The sequence below is a fragment of the Grampus griseus genome (genome assembly GCF_964374135.1).
Source record: "Grampus griseus genome assembly, chromosome: 10".
NCBI lineage: Eukaryota > Metazoa > Chordata > Mammalia > Artiodactyla > Delphinidae > Grampus > Grampus griseus.
In genome coordinates this window covers 5,047,207-5,069,656 of record NC_139004.1, presented here as the reverse complement: position 1 = coordinate 5,069,656, position 22,450 = coordinate 5,047,207, and the positions used below count along the sequence as shown (strand labels likewise).

At 41.0% G+C, this 22,450-nt stretch overlaps 1 protein-coding gene and 1 long non-coding RNA gene across 2 annotated transcripts in view; one reads left to right on the top strand and one right to left on the bottom strand.

Moving 5' to 3' along the window:
- Positions 1-402: 402 nt before the first annotated feature.
- On the top strand, positions 403-21,670 carry SSR1 (signal sequence receptor subunit 1). Its single transcript, XM_082663689.1, has 8 exons — positions 403-564; positions 3,276-3,388; positions 6,569-6,656; positions 7,955-8,217; positions 10,138-10,214; positions 10,977-11,055; positions 13,316-13,409; positions 19,154-21,670. The coding sequence occupies exons 1-8, from the start codon at positions 486-488 to the stop codon at positions 19,219-19,221; spliced, it is 861 nt and encodes a 286-aa protein (XP_082519815.1). The 5' UTR covers positions 403-485; the 3' UTR covers positions 19,222-21,670.
- LOC309828401 overlaps positions 20,562-22,450 on the bottom strand; it is a 15,639-nt gene continuing 13,750 nt past the window's right edge. Inside the window, exon 4 of the long non-coding RNA XR_014297309.1 lies at positions 20,562-22,033. This is a non-coding gene — a long non-coding RNA (uncharacterized lncRNA). The remainder of the gene's footprint in view (positions 22,034-22,450) is intronic.

Here is a 22,450-nt window from a genome sequence, read left to right as displayed (position 1 = left end):
CTGTTATATATATTCCAAAACATATGCTTGCTTTTCAGTGCCACACACTGGCAGTTCATGCTCTTTATAAGGCCACTATTTAAAATTACACTAAGACTTTATTGCGCCGGTCATCCGGCGGATCGTCATTCAAATAAAGTAACCACTAACGACGCTAATTAATTGGAAGGGAGGGGCGGAGGGCGGGGCGAGCGGCAAACCGCAGGTCACCAGCCCGCGACTGTGACTTAGGCGGACTCTCGCGGGAATCTCAGAGGCCCTAGCAACCGGCCACGTGACTCCCGGGGCCGCCCAGCTTCCCCAGGCTCCGAGCCCAGCAGCCACGTTGGCGGCGTTTCTCTGCCAGGGAGGGGGAGTGGCGAAGGCCGTGCGTGGTACGTGCCCCACTCCTCCCCGCCCGAAGCCCGGATGAAGAGTAACGCCATTACCGCCGGAGCCGCCGAGAGTCGTTGCGGACGGGGACTGGACGCCGGAGCGGCCGCGCCATGAAGCCCTTCTCCCGCCTGCTGCTGCTTCTCCTGCTGGTGTTACCCGCCACTCTTTTGCTCCGAGGCCGCCCTGGAGGTGAGGCGAGGGGAGTGGGTGGCGGGGCTCGGGCGGGTGGGTGGGAGACGCCGCGACCGCAGGTTTGAAGCTGGAGGCGGCGGCGGCTCCGGCTCCTGGGTCCGGCGTCCGCCTCGCCGGCCTCTCTCCGCGGCCCCCGACCCCCGGCTCGCAGGGCGGCCCCCAGCGCGCCAGAGCCTGCCTGGCCCCCGCCTCTTGCACTCGAGCGCTGGACGCTGCCGGCGAGCTTGCTCGGGGGCGGCGGGCGGCTTGCGGCTCGGGCTTGCGCCTGCAGCCGCGGCCTCGGCCGGAGCGAGGAACGAGGGGCGGCGGACAGGCTGTGCCCGAGCGCGCTGCGGCCCCTGGCGCTCCAGCGGCCGCCGCTCCACCCCGTCCCCGCCCCTCGGCGCTGGGCTGACGTGTCTTTAGCGTCCGCGCCAGGAGTTCTCCATTCATTTGCTGAAAGCCTTGTTTTCTGCTAGCCTGAACTCTGAGCCGTGCTGCTGGTCCTCTCCCCGATTATCAGCACATCCCTCTGTGGTCCCAGGTGTGTTGATTTCCCCAGAACTCACCCGCCTGTCTAGCCTTGCTCCCAGGCGGGCTGAAGAATCCCTGGGCATGTCCGGTACTTGAGCCCTCCATTTGCTCTCCTTTTTTTGTAATTATTTTTCCCGTTTTGTTTTGTGTAAGCATCGCATTGTCCTGAAAAAAATGTAGTCTCCTTTGAACTGTACGTGGTTTTTTTTTTTTTTTTTTTTTGCGGTACGCGGGCCTCTCACCGCTGTGGCCTCTCCCGTCGCGGAGCACAGGCTCCGGACGCGCAGGCTCAGCGGCCATGGCTCACAGGCCCAGCCGCTCCGCGGCATGTGGGATCTTCCCGGACCGGGGCACGAACCCGTGTCCCCTGCATCGGCAGGCGGACTCTCAACCACTGCGCCACCAGGGAAGCCCGAGCTGTACGTGTTTTATCTAGGTTTATTCCAACAGTTAACCTGGTGTGAGAATAGATAGCAGGACGTCAGAAATGTGGAAACTTGGCTTCGTAACCCTGGTTCTATCGTGAACTTCCATTTTCTCCTCTGTGGAATTCAGTCTGACCAAATGATCGCTAGAGTTCCTTTTATTCTGTAACTTTAAGCAAGCTGTGTGGCAAAATGAACGATAGTGACAGGTATCCACGAGTTCTTTTGCAAAGAAAAGTGAACTGACTGGCTTCTGTTTAACGGATAGAAAACCAAGTGGGAGAATTAACCAAAACCGTTAATTCATTTGCAGGTTTAAATAGGAATGCTTTTCCTTTAGGAGTTGCTTGCTGGTCGATGTTTTCATTTTCTTTAAGAAAATTTGGAAATCGTACTTGTCTAGAATCTAAAGTATATTTTTTCAGGCTTTCTTTTCTTAAGAAACATCAGTATCTAACTGGGTATCTTTGAACACTTTTTGTGCAGAATGGCCTGTCTTTCAAAAGATGTTTTCTCTTAATTTTTCCAATGTAAAAGTGTAAGTTTTTTTTTAGGCACAAAATTGTTACTGGTTAGCATTAAAACATTGTTTTATAAATGTAGGGTGAAAGCCATTGTATATATTGAGAAGTCTTGAAATTTAACTGAGTACAGCTTTATTATGTCAGTTGTAGGTATTCTTACCGGTTTTACAAAATGGTTTGTAAATTATAAATGCACTGTTTAGTCTGTTCAGCCAGCAACTGAAGCTGATTTTCAGTTCATAAAGTGTGGTTCAGTGTTCTTTAATATTTGGCATAAGTCTTAACGGGCAGTAAGAACTCAAGGAAGTGGGAAAGACTTAAAATGCAGTCCCCTTAGTATATACTGTTTCTCCTGAGTATTACAGCATGTGCACGTGCTTCCTTTCCCATGTTTTTTCCCCCTCTACTTAATTGCCACATCATCATTCTTTCTGAGAAATGTTGGAAGAGTCACTAGAACTTTGAAATTTCTTTTGAGGGTCTTGCCTGAAATAGATTTAATGTGACATGTACTTTTGCCTATAAAATTATGATGTATAGTTTCTTGGCGTTATAGTTATGCTAACTTTCACTATGATGTTAAGTGTAGGGGAAATAAAAAGTATCTTAAAACATGTTTGAAGTTGTATGCAAAAATAAATGCATGCTTTCTCAGCTCTCAAACTTGAAATTACCAATATAGTTTTTACTAAACCAAATGTGTTTTATGAGAGCTAGTTTTCACTATGGATGTCATACAGATATTTGTTCCTTGGAATTACATGCTATCGAGTACTAAGAGTTTTGAGCTGTAGTCAACTCTAATAACAGGATTTCTTGCCTAGATATTTAGATTGCTCTTTTCCTTTAGACCTGGATTTTTTGGTTTGTTTTATGTGGTTAATGATAGATTAAATTCTGGAGTTTCTTATTTTTAAAACAAACTTACTTTCTTTAATATGCTTAACAGTTGCTTGACTTTCTTTATCTGGGCTTTAAGGCATCTTTAGTTTTAGCAGTTCATTTTTCCAGTTGCTTTTTAAAATTAAACAGCATTTCCCACTAAAATTAACGTGCAGTTGGTAAGACGAGCAGTAAGATAAAATCACATGAATGTTCTTAGACACGTTGTAATTTGGCATCACTCGAGTGAGCTGGGAGATTGAGTTATTCCGAGGGAAAATTTTCGTTGCCTATATACCTGAGATTTAGAAACATTGGTATTCCGGGGTAAAGGTTAACTGCTTGTTCTTTATTTTATTGTTAGGCTCATTGGCAGCGGCTCAAGATCTTACAGAAGATGAAGAAACGGTGGAAGATTCTGTAATTGAAGATGAAGATGATGAAGCAGAAGTGGAAGAAGATGAACCCACAGATTTGGTTAGTGCCGTATTTGAGTTAATACATATATATAGTGTATCTATATATGTATGTATTTAGCCCTTATATAGACAAATTTGGTATTAAAATTCTTGCTTTTAGAGGTTTATTACTGGGATCAAAGTGGATTGAATTTGGGAGAATGGGGCCAGTCATTGAGGATGATCCGTAAGTATTTTCTGGCGCAAGGAGGGAGACGTGAAACAAAGAACAATTCAAGGTGATATGAACGTGGGTCTGTGAGGGTAGCATTATAGTAGGACCACTGGACCATTTGTTGTTGGGTTTGGGATACAGACTACTTTGCTTTCTGGTCTTGGGCAACTTATCTTTCTGGGTCCGTTTCCTCTTTCTTCTTTTTTTCCTTCACTCAATAAGCAAGTATTTATTGAGTTCCTACTGTGTGCCAGGCACTGTTTTAGATTTCCCTGGTGAACAAACCAGAGATTCTCTCTGCTCTCATGGAGTTTATGTTCTTGGGACAGTGTGTATGCATTTTGGTGGCAGGGGGTGAGGAGTGGACAATAAACAATATATAAAGTATGTTCTGTGAAGATTCCGCTTAGAAGGAGGGCTTGGAGAAGATCTCTTAGAAGCTAACGCTGAGACTTTTACTATAAAATTATAGTATGACAGTAAGAATATTGGGCTAGAATCAAGATCATTGTGGCATGCTTCTAGCTCATTTTATTTTCTCTCTTAGACTACTGTAATTTATCCTACATAGAATTGGTTTTTAACCACTTTTAAACTCCAAAATCAGTTCTCTGTGAAATCTTAGCAACAATATTGTCTTTGATATCAGAAGGTGAAGGCCATCAAGTGTGGACTCTGTCGGATTTTCTACATTCTACTTCTGAATATATTATTCACTCATCTTTTCTACATCTCTCCTTTAGCAGTGAGTTGTCTTTACTCTCTTCTAAGGCCGGCCCTACCACCGCCACCTTCTCCCCATCTGGGCTTGTGAGATCTTGTTTATTATCCTCTTTCTTTCTGTAACTTTAAGCATTGATCCTTCTCGGTGACTTAATTCTGTTAAGCTGCAGATGTGCTCACATCCTCCACTTTGTGTTCCTCCACCTGAAGTTGCTACACGTTTTCTTTTCTTTTTACCAGCACAGTTCTTGAAAGAGGAAATTGTACCACTTTCTCTTCTGCTTATTTCACATTTGTTCTCTAACAGTGCTTGGTCTGGTCCCATGTATCTAGTAAAACTGTTCTTGGTAACTCACCAGTGACCTGACTGCCAAATTCCTGGCCTGGAATTTCCTGGAATTTCCATTCCTCCCCTGTTTGACCTCTTTAGCATTTCCTGAGTACCCCTTCCTTGAGTGCCCTCGTTGACCTCTGTGGCACCCCCATTGGTTCTCTCTGTTCAGCGGCTGCTGCCTGGTCTCTACTACCTTCTCTCCCCGGCTCACTCCCTTAATGTTGATGACACCTGTGGTTTTAACAACCACCGCCTTACATTGATGACTTCCAGATCTCGTTTCTAGCGGCCTACCTTACCGAGCTCCATTCCTCTGTTTCCAGCTCTTTGTGGGATAGCACATCTGGATGTTCCATAAGTACCTCAAATTTTATCTGTCCAAAATGGAATTCAGCATTTACCATCCATCTTACTTCCATAAATTAATTCTGTTTTCATAAGGCTCCGGTGCTTCAAGCTTTTACCTTGTTGCTTTCATTTCTTTTTATTACACAACCTGTTAATCAAATCTTAGGGATGGTTTCTCAAGTATATCCTTTTCTCCTTATTTGACAGCTTATGGTTCCTACCTTCCTGTTCTGGTCTCTTTCCTGTTTGTGGGTCTCTTTTCCCAAAAGTAGAAATTCACTAAGTCTTTGTAAATGAAGGTATCATTAAAGATACTTAAAATATAACTTATAATACAATTGAACGAATTGTACAACAGTCACTGAAGAAATGTTTTGAGTGCCTTAAGCATGAGATGGGTGTGGAGAATTTTTAAAATGTAAGACAGGCTTGGCTCTTGAGAGGTCTGTATTGGGAGAGAGAGTATTTACATAAATGAAAAGTTAAATGCCAGTAAACAGTGGTGCCCTTAAGCATCTCGATTTATTAAGGGCCTGGACATTTCAAATACATGAGTATCTGTAATTCTCATTGATGCCTGGAGAAATGCTGCACTGGGGTTTAAAATTTTTAGTTAAAATTTGTTGACATTTTTAAACAATTTTTTTTTTTTTTTTTTTTTGCGGTATGTGGGCATCTCACTGCTGTGGCCTCTCCCGTTGTGGAGCACAGGCTCCGGACGTGCAGGCTCAGCGGCCGTGGCTCACGGGCCCAGCCGCTCCGCGGCATGTGGGATCTTCCTGGACCAGGGCACGAACCCGTGTCCCCTGCATCGGCAGGCAGACTCTCAACCACTGCGCCACCAGGGAAGCCCATGGGGCAATTCTTAATTGGGATGGAAAGACCAATAACCAGGCCCTAGCCCTAGCATGGCTCGGCAGAATGTGGATGCGGGACAGAGCCAGCTCTGCCCCGCCCCGTGTTGTCCCTGGCTGCTTTCGTGCTGCCCCCGCAGTTGCATAGTTGCAGCAGGGACCTGTGGTCCTGAAAGCGGACGACACTTGCTACCTGCGTCCTCAGGCCAGCGCCTCCTTTGGAGTCTCCTTCCCTTCGCCCTTTGTCGGGGAGGGGTGGCATGAAAAGTGTATATGAGACTTCTTCTTTTCCCGGAAGGTAGTATTCCTGGCATTTAAACTAAGGGGAAAAGTAAGTACTACCCGTTTTAACCAGAAACTAAATGTCCCTTTGAAAAATATTGTTTTTAAACTTCTTTCAAACTTTACAGAAAATTTACCAACCCGCAGTCTAGAACCTCGCAGTTCAAAGTGTTATCTAAGTACCAGCTTCATGGGCATTTCCTGGCATGGGCATTTCAGGTACATACAGAATCTCAGGCTTCACCCTATACCTGAGTCACAGCTGCAGAATCCCCAGGGGATCAGCATGCATGTTACTCTTTGAGATGCACTGCTCTTGAAGTTTTATTTTCACTGATGAGTTACAGTGAAATTCATTCCACTAGTAATCCCAACACAGCCTTGGAGAAGCAATGTATATATTGTCCCAAATCTAGTGAAGTCATTATTCTTAAATGATGCTGTTTTTCTTCCATAGTAATCTGCTTTTAACATTTTTCTTAGGCTGAAGATAAAGAGGAAGAAGATGTATCTGGTGAACCTGAAGCTTCACCAAGTGCAGATACAACCATCCTGTTTGTGAAAGGAGAAGGTGAGAGGGGAATGTTGGTTGTAATTCAAATACAGGAATTTTATAAATGGCTAGCTCAGTTTTGGGGGAAGCATTAATAATGATTAAGGTCTTTATTTTACAAGTATGGCGTAGACACATTTTGGGGAAAAACCCACTTACATGTATGAATACCCATATCTGTAAGGTAGCATTTCTGGCATTTAAACTACGGGGAAAAAATAAATACGATCTATTTTAACTAGAAATCAAATGTCCCTTTGAAAGATACTGTTTTTAAAGTTTTTTCAAACTGCCACAGTAAAATAACATTGATATTTTGAGTGTAAACATTAGTGAAATATTATATCTTTACAGTTAGGCCTTGATTAGAGCCTGTGTTGCATTAGAAGAAAATTAACTAATGGCTTATATTTATTGAGAACTATGTGGCAGGCACTGTTTTCAATATTTTGCATGTATTATTCAATCCTAGTAGGAACCCTAAGAGGAGAGTTATTGTTGTTGAACTGAGGTTTAGAGAGGTTACGACTTGAACAGGGTTACTCAGTTAGTAAACAGATTCTGAAGACAGGATTCAGACCCAGATGTGTCCGACCCCAGAACCTGTACTTACTGGATGAAGCAGCTCTGTAGACCACAGGATAATTATCGAAGACTTATTATTTGAGGTTATTCATTCTCTAGGTCTTCTCAAGCTTTCTGTTTTATTCCCACATACATTCTGGCTCTGTGCCTACAGAAAGTATGATTTGAGAGGTTTTTGTTGTTGTTGGTTTTTCCCATTTATTTTTGTAGCTGCCTCCTCGGGTCACGTTTGTTTGCATTTGACTAACTGCAAGTAAGGATTGCCTGATTGATGTTTTCTTTGTTATGTTTTGATAGATGTTACAGTTTTCAGATGAACCTCTTAGACTTTACCTTTGTGTCATTTTTCTCTCCGTTATCTGCACAGATTGCAGATACTGAGTTGGAGGTGAAGGTGACTTCACCAAGACATGTAGCCCCACTGCAAGATAATCTTACTCCTGAAAGTATACAACTCCTTCTTAGACATACAACTCGGAAGTGATCTGGTCTGAAATTGAGGTGCTCAGTTCAACTCTTAAGTTGGAATGCTGCCATGGGGACAAGGGTTTCAGCTTACACACGAACTCCAAGTTGCTAGTTAGTGGATGGCTGGAGTGCTCTACTGAAAAGGGTTCTGAAACCAAATCCATACATAGCAGGAAAGGGTGCCAGAATCCGTTTGTAATGTCTGCTTATTTTGTACCCTGTGAATGTTTTCTAATCTTCCTGTCTCTCTTTTTGTTTCTTAGATTTTCCAGCAAATAACATTGTGAAGTTCCTGGTAGGCTTCACCAACAAGGGCACAGAAGATTTTGTCGTTGAATCTCTAGATGCCTCGTTCCGTTATCCTCAGGACTACCAGTTTTACATCCAGAATTTCACGGCTCTTCCTCTGAACACTGTAGTGCCGCCCCAGAGACAGGCAACTTTTGAGTACTCCTTCATTCCCGCAGAGCCCATGGGTGGCCGGCCCTTTGGTCTAGTCATCAATCTGAACTACAAAGATTTGAACGTAAGGCCCTCTAAACCACCTTCTTCTTTTTTTTTTTTTTTTTAAGTTAAGAATGGATGAGGACAGTTGACATTGTTTAATGAATATTCTTATATTTATTCATTCAGGTGCCTATTTTGTGGTTGAAAATAGGCAGCAGGGAGGCAAAGATAAATTGTACACCTCTGTCTCCAAGTCTATAATCCAGTGGGGCAGATGGTTGTAGACAGACAACATCACAGCATAAGTGATACATACTAGAGACAAGTAAGTGCAGGGGTAGGAAAGTGAAAGTGACTCCAGCTGGATCTTGAAAAGGAACAGTGAGCCGCACAGTGGGATCTGCTACTTCTTCAGATGTTAATATATATTAAGTAATTTTTGTACCTCCTTTTGTTGCTTGCATTTTGCCCATTTTACTGCTTCTGTTGGTAAGTTTTAAGGACTTTCTGTGACTATTTTTATGTCATTTTATACACTCATAGAGAAAATGTAACCAAATTATTTTTAGGATGTTAGTAAGGTTTATGGTTTATGAGAACCAAATAGCCTAATATAAGCTCTGCTGTCTTTCTTAGGATATTTTACTATCTTTCTATAGGATACATATATCCAATGAATGAATGAGAGAAGCCCACTAGAATTTTACTGCTGGGAGTTGACCTCTAGATGCCAACTATCACGTCCTCCTTCAGATAGAAAGCACACGTAAACCATTCCCTGTTGAAAAAGTTTTCTGAGAAGGAAATTTCATCCTCTCTTGGAAGCTTATTCAACCTTTTCATCACCCCAGTATCAACATATTTACATCTGAGTTAAATTTCTCATGCTGCAGTTAAGTTTTCCTTTTGTGTCTTTTTTTAAAACTACTTAGTGGAAAGTGGGAAAGAATTTTCATCTTTTTTCTTTTTTTGGGGGGGGGGGTGCATACTGCACTGCTTGCGGGATCTCAGTTCCCCGACCAGGGGTTGAACCCAGGCCCCTGCAGTGAGAGCGCCAAGTCCTATAACCACTGGACCGCCAGGGAAGTCCCCATCCTTATTTTCAGAACAATGTATTAAGCCTCCTCAACTTTATAGTTTAGTAGCTTGAAGGATTGTGTATTTCATCAAGTTTTCAAGCAGAATTAAACTTAATCCAACAAGCATATATGTAGCTTCAGTTCCATTTTGAATGTTTGTTTCATCTTGGAATTGTCACTAGAGGAATGCTAATTGAAAGATCTTGGAATAAGACTTAAATCGTCATAGTTCAGCAATAAGTGGTGCCAGTTTTGAAAAAGTACTACCTTGATGCTTCACACAAAACACAACACAGCTGTGTGTTGTCCCAGTGATTGTCATGTATTTGAAAACTGAAATTGTGTTGAGCTGATAGAATTATTTGGAGACCACCACAGAAAGAGATTTTGATACTGAAAGTCATTAACCCATTTAATATAAACTGATTTCCAATCCATTGCCAATTTAGAACATGAATTTGACTTTTGTTCAAGTCTAGTTCTTAAAATGATGTTCTCTGGAGCTCCTGTGTGCATGTTCATGGTCTTCCTTTCTCGTTTGGAGGATTACCTACAACAGAAGCCAGGGCTTCTAGCTGAAGAGTGTTCTGTGGGCTCTGTTTCTTTCTGCAAGTTATCCTGTTTTTACTTTACTTCCCTGGTTTCTCACACCTCTCATCCCCGTCAAAGAAAGTGGGGACAACTTTAGCAAAGTTGGAGGCCTTTTTTATTTTTGAGGAGAAAGTAACGTCATAACGTTGAGTCCCTGACATTGAATTGGTGCACTTACGTACGACTCTGTTGAGTCTTACTGACGTTCTAAGTGATGAGAAAGCGGTATGGTGTCTGTAGGGTATCTGTAGGGTAACAGTTTTAAGAAATCTTGTAAGCTTTCATTCTTTCAACACATTTCCGATTCTTGTGATTTATTTTTTTAACAGGGCAATGTTTTCCAAGATGCTGTCTTCAATCAAACAGTTACAGTTATTGAGAGAGAAGATGGGCTAGATGGAGAAACGTAAGTGAAGGTCGCAGTGTGTAGGTCTTGGTCTCAGAAGGTAGGGCTGGGAGGCTTGCTTCCGTCACTGTAGTTTTTAATGGTGAAAGATTAGGTGTAGATTGGGTGGAATCCTGACTACTTAAATTCATACTTTAGATGATTCTTACAACTATTAATACCAAGTTAGGAAAGATAGTTAAAACTAACAAAAAATTACTTTAGAAAGTTTGCATTTTGTTCTTCCCGTCTTTAAATTGTTTTCCACCCCGTCCTCTTAAGTTGGTCATCAGCCTCATCTAAGTTGCATGGCTCCAAAATTACTATTGAAAACATAAACCATAAGATTTTATCTTGAAAAATGTGTCCTTTGCGAATGATGAATCATTTTTCACTATATACTTATATAGTTCACTAAAAGTAACTTTCAAATAAAATTGTGCAAAGTCTAATATTTGAGGAAGACAGCACCTAATGCAGCTGTTTAACAGCTTTGACTATAACAAATTATGAAGTAATTTATTGTAGATCATATGCCTTTTTTGGGGGGTGGGGACTGACTGTTGTTAAAGGTAAATTTATAAAACTGTTACCTGGATCTACATTTAATTTAAAATATTTTGTTCCTTTTCCCCACAAATTATTTGGAAAAATTATATTTTGTTAGAATTATTGTTGTAATTAACTCATACCTCTTAGGAGTTTAAGCACAATTATAGTTTTAATTAGCTGTGGTATTTTTTATGAACTAAAGCCAGTTTATATTTTCTCTTTTTATATCAGAATCTTTATGTATATGTTCCTTGCTGGTCTTGGGCTTTTGGTGGTGGTTGGCCTTCATCAACTCCTAGAATCTAGAAAGGTAAATATCGATAAACAGCTCTTATAGCCTTACTTCAAAAATGGTTACAGTACTGAGTACAGTCTAGTTATTTGTGGCTTCTTGCTCTCACTGTGGGTTTGTAGTACCTTTTTTTTTTTTTGGCGGTACGTGGGCCTCTCACTGTTGTGGCCTCTCCCGTTGCGGAGCACAGGTTCCGGACGCGCAGGCTCAGTGGCCATGGCTCACGGGCCCAGCAGCTCCGCGGCATGTGGGATCTTCCTAGACTGGGGCACGAACCGTGTCCCCTGCATCGGCAGGTGGACTCTCAACCACTGCGCCACCAGGGGAGCCCTGTTGCACCTTTTTAAAATAAAGCCTGAATGAAGTGAGAGTAGCACGGACATATATACGCTACCGAGCGCAGGGTGGTTGGCTGGTGGGGGGCATCAGCATAGCCCAGGGAGATGGGCTCCATGCTTTGCGATGACCTGGAGGGTGGGGGGCCCGGGGGGTCGGGGCTGTGTGGGCATGTGGCTGATTCGCTTTGTTGTGCAGCAGAAACTAGCACGCTATTGTGAAGCGGTTGCACTCCAGTGAAGACCTATTTTTAAAAAATAATAACAACAATAAAAAGAAAAGCCTGTTCCCTGGTGGCGCAGTGGTTGAGAGTCCGCCTGCCGATGCAGGGGACGTGGGTTCGTGCCCCGGTCCGGGAAGATCCCACATGCCGCGGAGCGGCTGGGCCCGTGAGCCATGGCCGCTGAGCCTGCGCGTCCGGAGCCTGTGCTCCGCAACGGGAGAGGCCACAACAGTGAGAGGCCCACGTACCGCAAAAAATAAGTAAATAAATAAAAGCCTGAAGAGGAGACCTTGGGTGTCTGATTTGGATTTGTTTAGACTTTGCTGCCACGTGCACTTGGTGTCCTTTGTCTGCATTCTCCAGGATGATACTTACCTTCTCACTGTTACGTAACTCTATAGTCTAGATTTTTTATTCCTAAAACTCAGACATTAAATTTCATTCTTCTGTTTATCATACTCTTTCATGGATATGTATTTTATCTGTAAGTAATGCAGCTTTTATGTATTTGCTTTAATACTCTTGACTATAGGGCTGACTTCTGATTAGCAATTAAATGAGTCTTCATTTGAAAAAGAATGAATGAATTTGGCTGTATTTAAGTCAGAATTCTGTTTTGTGTTAGAGTTGTAGAGTGGCAACATTGAAGCACCTGGTGTAATCATGGTTTCCTGTCTCTGAACATGGTAGCTAATCCTGCCACTGTATCCTCATGTCCCTCTTCTCCCCTACCCTGCCAAAAAAAACCCAACCCCCAAACAAAATAACCCATACTATTCCTCGCAGTATATAATGTGATTTGTGTCCAATACACTGATGTGAACTAGACCCTAAACAATTGCTGGACATTTTGGTTAATCTTTATTTATTAAGCAGTAAGTCAGGCAATCAAATCTATGTAAAATTAGCAGTAAATGTTATTAATAAATCCTTACTTTTTAAAAGAAAAATACTTAGTGCTTGAATGTTAATTTTCATAACTTTCTTTACCTTGTTTTCATAATAATCAGCATTTTTGCTATAAGTTTATGTATTAGGTATAAGCCAGTTTTTCAGTTATCTCTGTATTCAGAGTCCAATTTTTGGACTGTAAAATTAATATTCTGTTTCTTATGTAAATAATTAGGTGGGTTTTTTTGTTTTGTTTTGTTTTTTTAAAAGAATAGGACCAGTGGAATTGAATCACCTTACTTTCTAGCAGTTTGGCTGCAAATACTCAAGGAACAAAATTTGAGGTTGTTAGCTTAAATGGGATTGTGTGTTTCTGTTTTGTTTTATTTATGCCAGCTGTTTAAGTGTATTTAGCTAATAATGCAGGGATCTGCCTGCATGCAACATTTCAGTAATTATCCCAACTTTTGTTTAATGTGGAAATAAGTTTATTCTTTAAGATTTGATTCCCCAAATGAAAATCATTGTAAAAGTAGAAGTTCTTACTTGGTCTACCAATTGTATAGTAACATATGAAGCTTTATAGCAGAGGAAAAGGCCGTTAGAGACTGAAAATAAGTAATTGTGCAGATTTATTCCTTATTCTTTATAATTAGTGTAGACATGATTTTCCTGTCTCATTAAAAAAATATTTGAGGAATATGTTTTAGGACTAAAAGAGAACATGTTTATTAATATATTTAAGTGGGTAGCTTGATGGGCGGTTTTAATATTATAGTAAATAATATAATGGAACTCCTTTACAATAATGTTTTTATGTTCTCTTAGCGCAAGAGACCCATACAGAAGGTAGAGACGGGTACCTCGAGTCAGAGTGATGTTGACATGAGCTGGATTCCTCAGGAAACTTTGAATCAGATCAGTAAGTACGCTTACAGGCTCGCCTGGGAAACTTTTCTCTTAAATGGAAATTAAGTATCTTAGATTTGGCAAAAAATGCTTGGTCAACACTCATCTTTTCATGGCTGTACGAATCTAATATGATGAGCAATGAATGCATCACATTTTTATTCTGTGCACTGTATTTATGCTTTAATTTAGAAATGCTTCCACATCTGCAGTTTGTATACAAATGTGTGAACTCTCTGTATTCCTAACCTTTTTCCTGTCTCTCTTCTTTCCTGTTGCTTCAGTGCAGAGTAGGAGAGGTGAGGCAATTCATCTTTTTAATGGTGTCTGTTGTGGTGTTGGGAGCTGTTGTTTGTGAATACTTTACAGCAAGTTTATTGAATAAGGGAACAGTTTTCTATCACCATATTTATTAGAAAAACTGCCACCTACCCACTCTTTGTGAAAGAATAACCACAGTACTGCCTGATAGTTTACCTAACGTATATTTCAGTTTTTATTATATATGCAGTTGGTTAAATATTAATCTTTATAGAAGAATATAGATTTTTTTCTCAGTTGTAATTGGACTTTTTAAAAACATTTACCATAAAAGCAGTATGGCTTCATTGCTTTTTTTATAAACAACTTTTAAAAATTTTATTTATTCATTTATTTTTGGCTGCGTTGGGTCTTCATTGCTGCACGTGGGCTTTCTCTAGTTGCAGTGAGCGGGGGCTACTCTTCGTTGAGGTGCTTGGGCTTCTCATTGCAGTGGCTTCTCTTGTTGTGGAGCACGGGCTCTAGGCGCACGGGCTTCAGTAGTTGTGGCACACGGGCTCAGTAGTTGTGCCCCAGGGGCTTACTTGCTCCGCGGCATGTGGGATCTTCCTGGACCAGGGCTCAAACCCGTGTCCCCTGCATTGGCAGGTGCATTCTTAACCACTGCACCACCAGGAGGTCCTGTCCTTTTTTTGGGTTGGTGGGGGGAAGAAAAAAAGTTCAGAGATAACCTCCTGGCTCCACGAGTCCCATTTTCCATAAATAATTGGTACTTACGTGTTAGTCTAAGTGTTTTCTATACGTGTACCAGCTCATATGTCTATTGTGTCTGTGTGTGTTTACACAGATGGCATCATGTGACACACAGTTCTACAACCTGAGTTCTTGTGCCTTGGATGTCTTTTTTTGATAATTATATATTTACCTTATTCTTTTTAATAACTACATAGTATTCTTTTACAATTCTTTTATATAAATGTGTCAGAATTAAGCCTACTCTATATTGAAGGATGTTTGTTATTTCCAGTTTTTTGCTCTTAAGATTAATACTCTAATGAATATTCTTAATATATAAAATTACGGGCTAATTTAAAAAATTAAGATGTAATTGACATATAACATTAGTTTTGCATGCACAACATAATGATTTGATCTTTGTATAAAATGTGAAACGATTACCACATCACCTAGCCAACAGCACCCCACACAGTTACAGATTTTATTTTTCTTGTGATGAGAACTCTTACGATCTGTTCTCTTAGCAGCTTTCAGATATACAGTACAGTGTTGTTAAGTGTAATCACCATGTTGTATATTAAATACTTGTGACTTATAACGAGAAGTTATAAGTATTGACCCCCTGCTCCTATTTTGCCCACTCTCCTACCCAGGATAATTTTTTAAAAATTAATTAATTTATTTTTGGCTGCGTTGGGTCTCTGTTGCTGTGTGCGGGCTTTCTCTAGTTGTGGCAAGCGGGGGCTACTCTTCATTGTGGTGCGCGGGCTTCTCATTGCGGTGGCTTCTCTTGTTGGGGAGCACAGGCTCTAGGCACATGGGCTTCAGTAGTTGTGGCTCGTGGGCTCTAGAGCGCAGGCTCAGTAGTTGTGGCGCACAGGCTTAGCTGCTCCGTGGCATGTGGGATCTTCCTGGAACAGGGCTGGAAACCGTGTCCCCTGCACTGGCAGGCGGATTCTTAACCACTGCGCCACCAGGGAAGTCCCTAGGATAATTTCTTAAAAGTAGAATAGCTAGGTCTAAGATTATGCACATTGTAATTTTTATGGAAAGTGTTCCATTTCCTTCCCGAAAGGTGGTGCCAACTTACACTCTCAGTCATGTGTAATATTGCCCGTTTCTCCTCCCCTCTTACTAATCATCCTCACGTGCTAAGTATAATAAAATGTTTTAATCTGCCAGCACGTTACAGAATGGCGTCTCATTTTCAGTTGCAGTTAGGGATGCGGTTTGGCTTCTCTGTGCATATTTGTTGGCTACTTACTGTCTCTTTCCCTGTGAATTGGCTGTTCAAGTTCTTTCCAGGTTTATAAACGGACTTGGCTTTCTGTGTTGAAATGCAAGTGCAGTCTGGTAGGTGCTTTAGTAAGAGCATAGGAGGGGCCTTCTCCAGGTAGGAGAGTAGGGAGATCATTCACAGAAGGGGTTGACATTGGCCGATTCTTGAGTTCTGTGAGGGGGAGTCTTTTTTATGTGCTCTGCTACAGCCTTCTGACTTCCCTTCTAGCCAAATGGCAGCCATCGGATACTTAAAGCAGAGAAATAACAAATTCATGTTTTTTTAAAAAAATTATGTGATAGTCTCATGGAGGCTGGCTAACAGGTGGGAGCTAGTGGACCCAGGGATACCAGCTAGGTGATTGCAGCCAAGCATATGAGGACCCATTAGGGCCTAAGCTGAGGCAGAAGTGAATGGGAATAAAAGGGAAGAGAAAGATACTTCAGAAGTGGAGCTGGTTGGGCTTTCAGTGGCATTTTGGTAGTTGCAGGAAGGGAGGAGTCAGCGTGCTCTGAGTTTGGGCAGCTGGATGGCAGATGGTCCCATTAACAGCAGGGACTCTAGGAGGAGGAGTGTCTGTGCACAAGGAGAGAGGGGTGTGCGTTGGATGTGCTGGGTGCGAGGAGCCCGTGCAACCCCAGTGAGCGTGTGGAAGCGTGTTCGGAGCACAGGCGGGCCAGGATGCGGAGACACTGGCACAGAGCCTAGGCGACAGCTGAGGGTCTCTGCAAGGACAGGCTTCCCACACCAACCGGCATTCCGTGTGGCGGGAAATGGAATTGGGCGGAAGTGTAGACCATGGCCTCTACAGTGCAGCAGGATTGCTTGTGTAGACTGGGAGATTGGTTTCATAGTATCTTTCTCCCTGACCTGTTATTCATGAACTTAAAAGCTGAGAATTATTACACTTACAGAGCAAAATTCCAATCATGTATAACTGTACTTTCATTCAGTAAGTATTACCTACAGTGTCATAACACTATGCTAGGTTCTGAGTGGTATGTTAAAAAGAAGCTAAGAATATATGTATTACTGTTTTTCAGAGTTTACATTTCTGCTTGAGGAAAATAAAGCACACATGTGAAATAGTATGTGATTATGTGCTAGAATGAATAATGTGGACAACTTAAAAGTTAGGAAAGGGGGATCGTATTTAGAGTCAAAGGAAGTCTTTTGAAGGAGAGAGTATCACGTGTCTCGGGTGATGAGTCTCGTTCAGAGTGTAAAGGAAGAAGGGTGGTTTGAAACAATTTGAGCCCATTACTAAGAAGTTTTTTCTTGTATGTTTTGCATTTCAGAGTAGGGTGCTTCAACTTCCCTGAGGTCTTTTAACTGTAAGTGACAGGTTAGCTGATTTTAATAGAAAAATTATAGGATCTTCGCTAAATGCTGTTTCATATGTGTACATAGGGAAACCTTCATCAGAGGCTGTAACTATGAAGTCTTCTGTGTAATGTGACTTTAACTCAGGGATCTGTTAGAAAACTGTGACATGTATCTCATTAAGTAAAAAGAAGTCCATCTGAAAGTTATTTATGTAATATTTCCCCACAGGTGAGGTAGGAAATTAGATTATGCAGTCCGAGAAAGTGGAAAGGGACCAGTTTAACTTTCTGCTAACATCTTGCCTTTCTCTTTTCTAATATGAAAAAAGTTGCAGTGAGTTACCATTTTACTACAATTTAGTCTTTTTTTAAATGGGCAGGGAGGCATTTTCGGATCCGCCCCATTTATTCAATATGCGACATCATGTTTAAGGTTTTCTGTTTTTTTTTTTTAAAGTTTTTTAGGGTTTTGGGGGGTCAGAAGGAGGCGGTTTCCTTTGATGACTGAGAGCACCATTATACACATTTCGTTGTTCTTTGCTGAAATGAAATGCCACTTTCTAGGCTGTTGAGGCATTTGGAGCCATTTTCCCCAAAGCTGGATGACTCCAGGCTGCTCTCTGTCTCGTTTGCCTGCTGCTTAACTCTGATGAGCTAGACATGTGGGAGGGGAAGGTTTAGACTCACTGTTAAGGTAAGTTGGATCGGCTGTCTTCCTGATGGAGTGAAATTCATGTGTGTTGGACGAACAGGCTTTGCAGGTTCTCCGAGGCTCTTTTTTGCGTATTCCTGTATTTAAAACCCTGCTGCAGGGGGTTGACATTGTTGGGAGTCAGTAATGACCATTTCACATCCATAGTAACAGCTGTGTCCACACAGGTGGCTGTTAGATTGTGAAGCATTTTTTGAAAAAAAAAAAAAGATTATTCAGCTGCTGCTTGTATTTAAAAATTATTTAGGAGTAGAAGACGCAGTAATTCATAGGCAAACCTTTCTGAAAATTTGATGAAAGTTGTAGGCTTTCTTTGTCAGAACAGTGCTTCTTTGCTCAGCTTTAGGCACTGGAGCCCCCAAAACACATCATTACCAACCTACTTAATAAAGCGCTGAGGCCAGCTCTCACGTGACAGTTCAGTCATTAATTCTTAAGCAGTTTTTAAAAAAGAATTTTTAGCTTCTAAATATTCTTTCTAAACATTTACTGTATATTTTTTTAAGCTGGAAAAATAATTGTAATGTGTAACTTATTCCGCAAGGAACTTACATTCCTAATAGGTTAGGTGCTCCTAGAAAATATGAAAAAGACAATGGTCAGAGAGAAGACAGTCTTTCACTTTTTTTTAAAGAAACTTCTAGATGACTCCTTACTGGATGGAAGTGGAAGAAACTCACCACCAGTTTATTTTTCGCTTAATAGACCACACTAAGACTCTAACATGAGAGAAAAAAGTAAAAAGATACTGCTTACATGTGTAGGATGCTTTTAATATTGATGTACTGTATAATTTCTTTTAACCTGCTGCTCATTTCAGGTAAACTTATGAAATTACCAAAAAGTATGCAAACTACATGGCGCTGCCTTTATAAATATTAAGTCTTTAATTTAATTTGTAACCAATATAAAATTTTTATGCTATCTGTAAAGAGTTTACTTATGCCATGTATCACGTATAAACATGCTGAGCTGTAGAATTCAGGAAGATTTTGTATGGTAGCTTCAACATCACAGTGATCAAGATTAGATCTTTTCCCACCCTAACTGCAAAAAGATTTAATTGACATATAATGAATGACACATTAGTTCCAGGTATACAACATAATGATAGATAACTTGTACACATTGGAAAGTGGTCACCACAGTAAGTCATCATCTGTCACCATACAGAGATACCAAAAATATTTTTGTGTGTGTGATGAGAACTTTTAAGATTTACTTAGCAGCTTACAAGTATGTAGAGTTTCATTTTGAGTTACCTCTTGAAGGATTATTTTAAAAGGTTAGTGAAAAAACCTATGCTAGGTAAGAGGCATTTATTATTAGATGGTCTTCTTGCATGTGTGTCGTTTTCTTAATGGTAAAGTTGAAGGAAGATGCTTTTGAATTGAACACATACATGACAGCCAGGCAAATCAGAACTTTCTCTTTTCTTCCAGATAAAGCTTCACCCAGAAGGCTGCCCCGGAAACGGGCACAGAAGAGATCGGTGGGATCTGATGAGTAAATGTTCTTTGTGCAACAATTCGGTCTTTACTTAACCCGCCCTAATGTTTTTCGGCCTGATGGGAATTAGTGCAGAGAAGCCATATCACCGTAGGAGGCAACTACTACTTATGTGTGGACTGAGCAATCAGAGTCTGTGGCGGTAACATTGCTGAAAATGCACTGCATTTATTTTTCTAAAGTAACAAATTTGGTTTTTTTAAAACCATTAAAATCTGTGTGAGTGTGTGTGTATGTATGTGAGCAGTTGGTCTTACCAGAATCATTGTTGAACTATCTGAAGCATGCCTTTAGAATACTAACTATAATGCTATTGTCTCTTCCTTTTGGACATTTTCTGGCATTTCCCCCCAAAACTCAGCATTTGCCCAGTATGACTGTAGACGTCCTGCCCTGGACTGTTTTTAAAGAAAACAGTGTTTCTCCTTTAGAAAAGCGCAAGTCCCGCTTGATGGCGCAAATCTGCATGTTGTCGCTGTTCTACAGCTAGTGTTCTAAAGGCGCGAGCCGGCCAGCTGCTTTTTAGCCGTAGAACTGTTGGTATTTTGCTGCTGTTTACTGTAATGCGCACCTTCCGAAACCTGCCCAAATAAGGTCAAGGAATTTGGGGATCTCTAGCACCAAAATTGTGAAACATGAAAATTGTGGTTTTGATATATAAAACCAACTTCACTCTCTTTTTTTATAAGAAAAAAGGTAACATATGTGGAAACTGAGTTGTCCACTGTTCTATTTCTGACCCAAGAGATAAAGCTCTGGGATTTTTAGACCACTCTGTTTGTTTTTTTAAGAGAGCATTTTTCTCTCCTTAATAGAAGCATCTTGCTTTAGAAGAGTTGCCTTGGTCTACAGACTAAGCAAACTTCCAACTAATCCTAAACCTGTTAAAGAGTTGGATAACTTTTAATGGTTAACAGTTGTTAACCGATTGTTTTTTATCTAATCTTTGGGGTATTTTGGTTGTTTTTTTTTTTTTCAAATTAATCTGAAGAACTCCAAAATTTTAAGCACTTAAGATATCAGAACCAAAATTAATTGGGCTTCATAAAATCCCTCTTAGTTGCCCTTGCCCTAGGTAGTAAATGAAGTTTGGCGTTACTGTCAGGCTGGATAAGCAGCAGAGTAAAACAGTACGCACACATCCAAGGCTTTGCCCTCTGTCTTCAAGTCATATTCTCCCACGTACATTTTGTAAGGGAATGGTAAATGAAATTTTAGTAGCTGTGTAATTCCTGATCTGTCTTCATTATAATGAACTGATCCCTCTTTGCTATAATCCCCACCTGCACCCACTCCCACACAAAAAACAATGAAGCAACACAAGTGAAAAACCTTTCCAAGTTGCGTAAGTCCTCATCTGAGCCAAAGACAATGACAATAAAAACAAGTTACTGTAGTGCTTCCCTGGTGGCACAGTGGTTGAGAGTCCGCCTGCCGATGCAGGGGACACAGGTTTGTGCCCCGGTCCGGGAAGATCCCACATGCCGCGGAGCGGCTGGGCCCGTGAGCCATGGCCGCTGAGCCTGCGCATCCGGAGCCTGCGCTCCGCAGCAGGAGAGGCCACACCAGTGAGAGGCCCGTGTACCGCAAAAAAAAAAAAAAAAAAAAAGTCACTGTAAAGCTGTTAACCGCTTTGCAAGTAGGGCTAAGGTGTCAAATTAACTATATTGGCAATGCTAAGCTAAAGAAGCTTTCTATACCTGTAATATAAAGTGTTTTGAGTTTTTAATTGGGCTGTATGATCAGTAGTTTATTTTGGAAAGCTCTGTGAGCTCTAAGAAACTGCATGGTTTTTATTTGATGTAATATAGGAGACCCTCCACCTTCTCAAGGAATATTGATATATTTCAAAACATTTTTGTGAATGTCCAAATTTGTGAAATTACTAGGACATAATGAAGTAAGGTGTAATCAAAAAATTTAAATGACCTCTGCAGAGCATTTTATTGAATTCCTGGTGATACTTAGGCAATGGGAAAGCCACGCTGAGTTACAAGTGCCAGGCCTTCTGACTCCTGAGTAATCTGCCTTATCTGTACTAGACCTTCCATATCTGAGGTTCCAATTAGCGCACGGAAATTATCTGTCATGTTTTATTTTTTAGCACAGATTGGGAACACTAAATTCTTGAGTCCTCAGATGCCAGGGGTCTCTGTAGTGTCAGTGTTTAACAGAAACTAACTCCATAATGAATGGAATTCAATTCCACACATGGTTTGTTCAAGCACACTTACTTAATAAGTAGCCTGTTTTTTAAATGTCTTTTTTAAATGTAAATATTTGAAGTTTTTATTTGTTTTGATATATTAATTTGCTACACCAACTATGGTTTCAGAATTCATCTTCTGAACAACTTGGTTCCAGAGTCTGTAAACTGAACTGAGAATCTTGTGTATTAAACCTGTCACTGGGACGTGTGAGAATAATGTGTTCATAAAGCATGGATCTCACCTTGGTTGTGCAGCTGCATCATTCATTCCATGGTCTTACGTAGTAAGTGACTTGTAAGACTGTTCCTGCCCCCTTGAAGAGGGAAGTGGTACCTCCAAGGTAGAAGCCTGAGGAAAACAGAAATCAGAAGGAAAGGATCATTGACTTGACTCTAGTGAAGTTTTTCATTTTAAATAAGCTTCAGAAAATAGTGACTTTGATAGGAGGAAAAGGCAAATTTAGATCTTAAAAAAAAAAAATTTAAAAAGCCACTGACCTGAAGGTGTATTTGCAGTTCATGAGCCTGGAAGTGTGTTTTGGCTCTGTTGGGAAGAAGCAGACGGTGGTGATGTGATGTTGAAGCCTCTCCTTAATGACTGGTGCTATTTTGGAGGTACAGGAGTACACAAATGTAACAGTATGTGAGGCCCTTATATAGCATTCATCTTTTGTGGTACAATGATATCCATACCCTTGGGATGAAGGAAAATTTATTTGGCTAGAGCATTTAAATAACGTAATTTGTTTTTTAACCTATGAACTTGGCAGTACACATCATTTCTGCAAGATTTTGATAAATTACACCGTTGCATTTGAAGACATTTCCAGATACACTTGAAGTAATTTACCACAGTTTTGGATGGCATCATTTATAAGCTGTAAAATGAATAAATTTGCTCTAATTTTATTAAATAAAATCTTACTTTTCTTTGAACTAGTATCTCCAGCTTAGTGAAGAGCAACCTGACACATACACAAGACCCTGGTGATTCAAGTGAATGGAATGTAGGTTCTGTTGT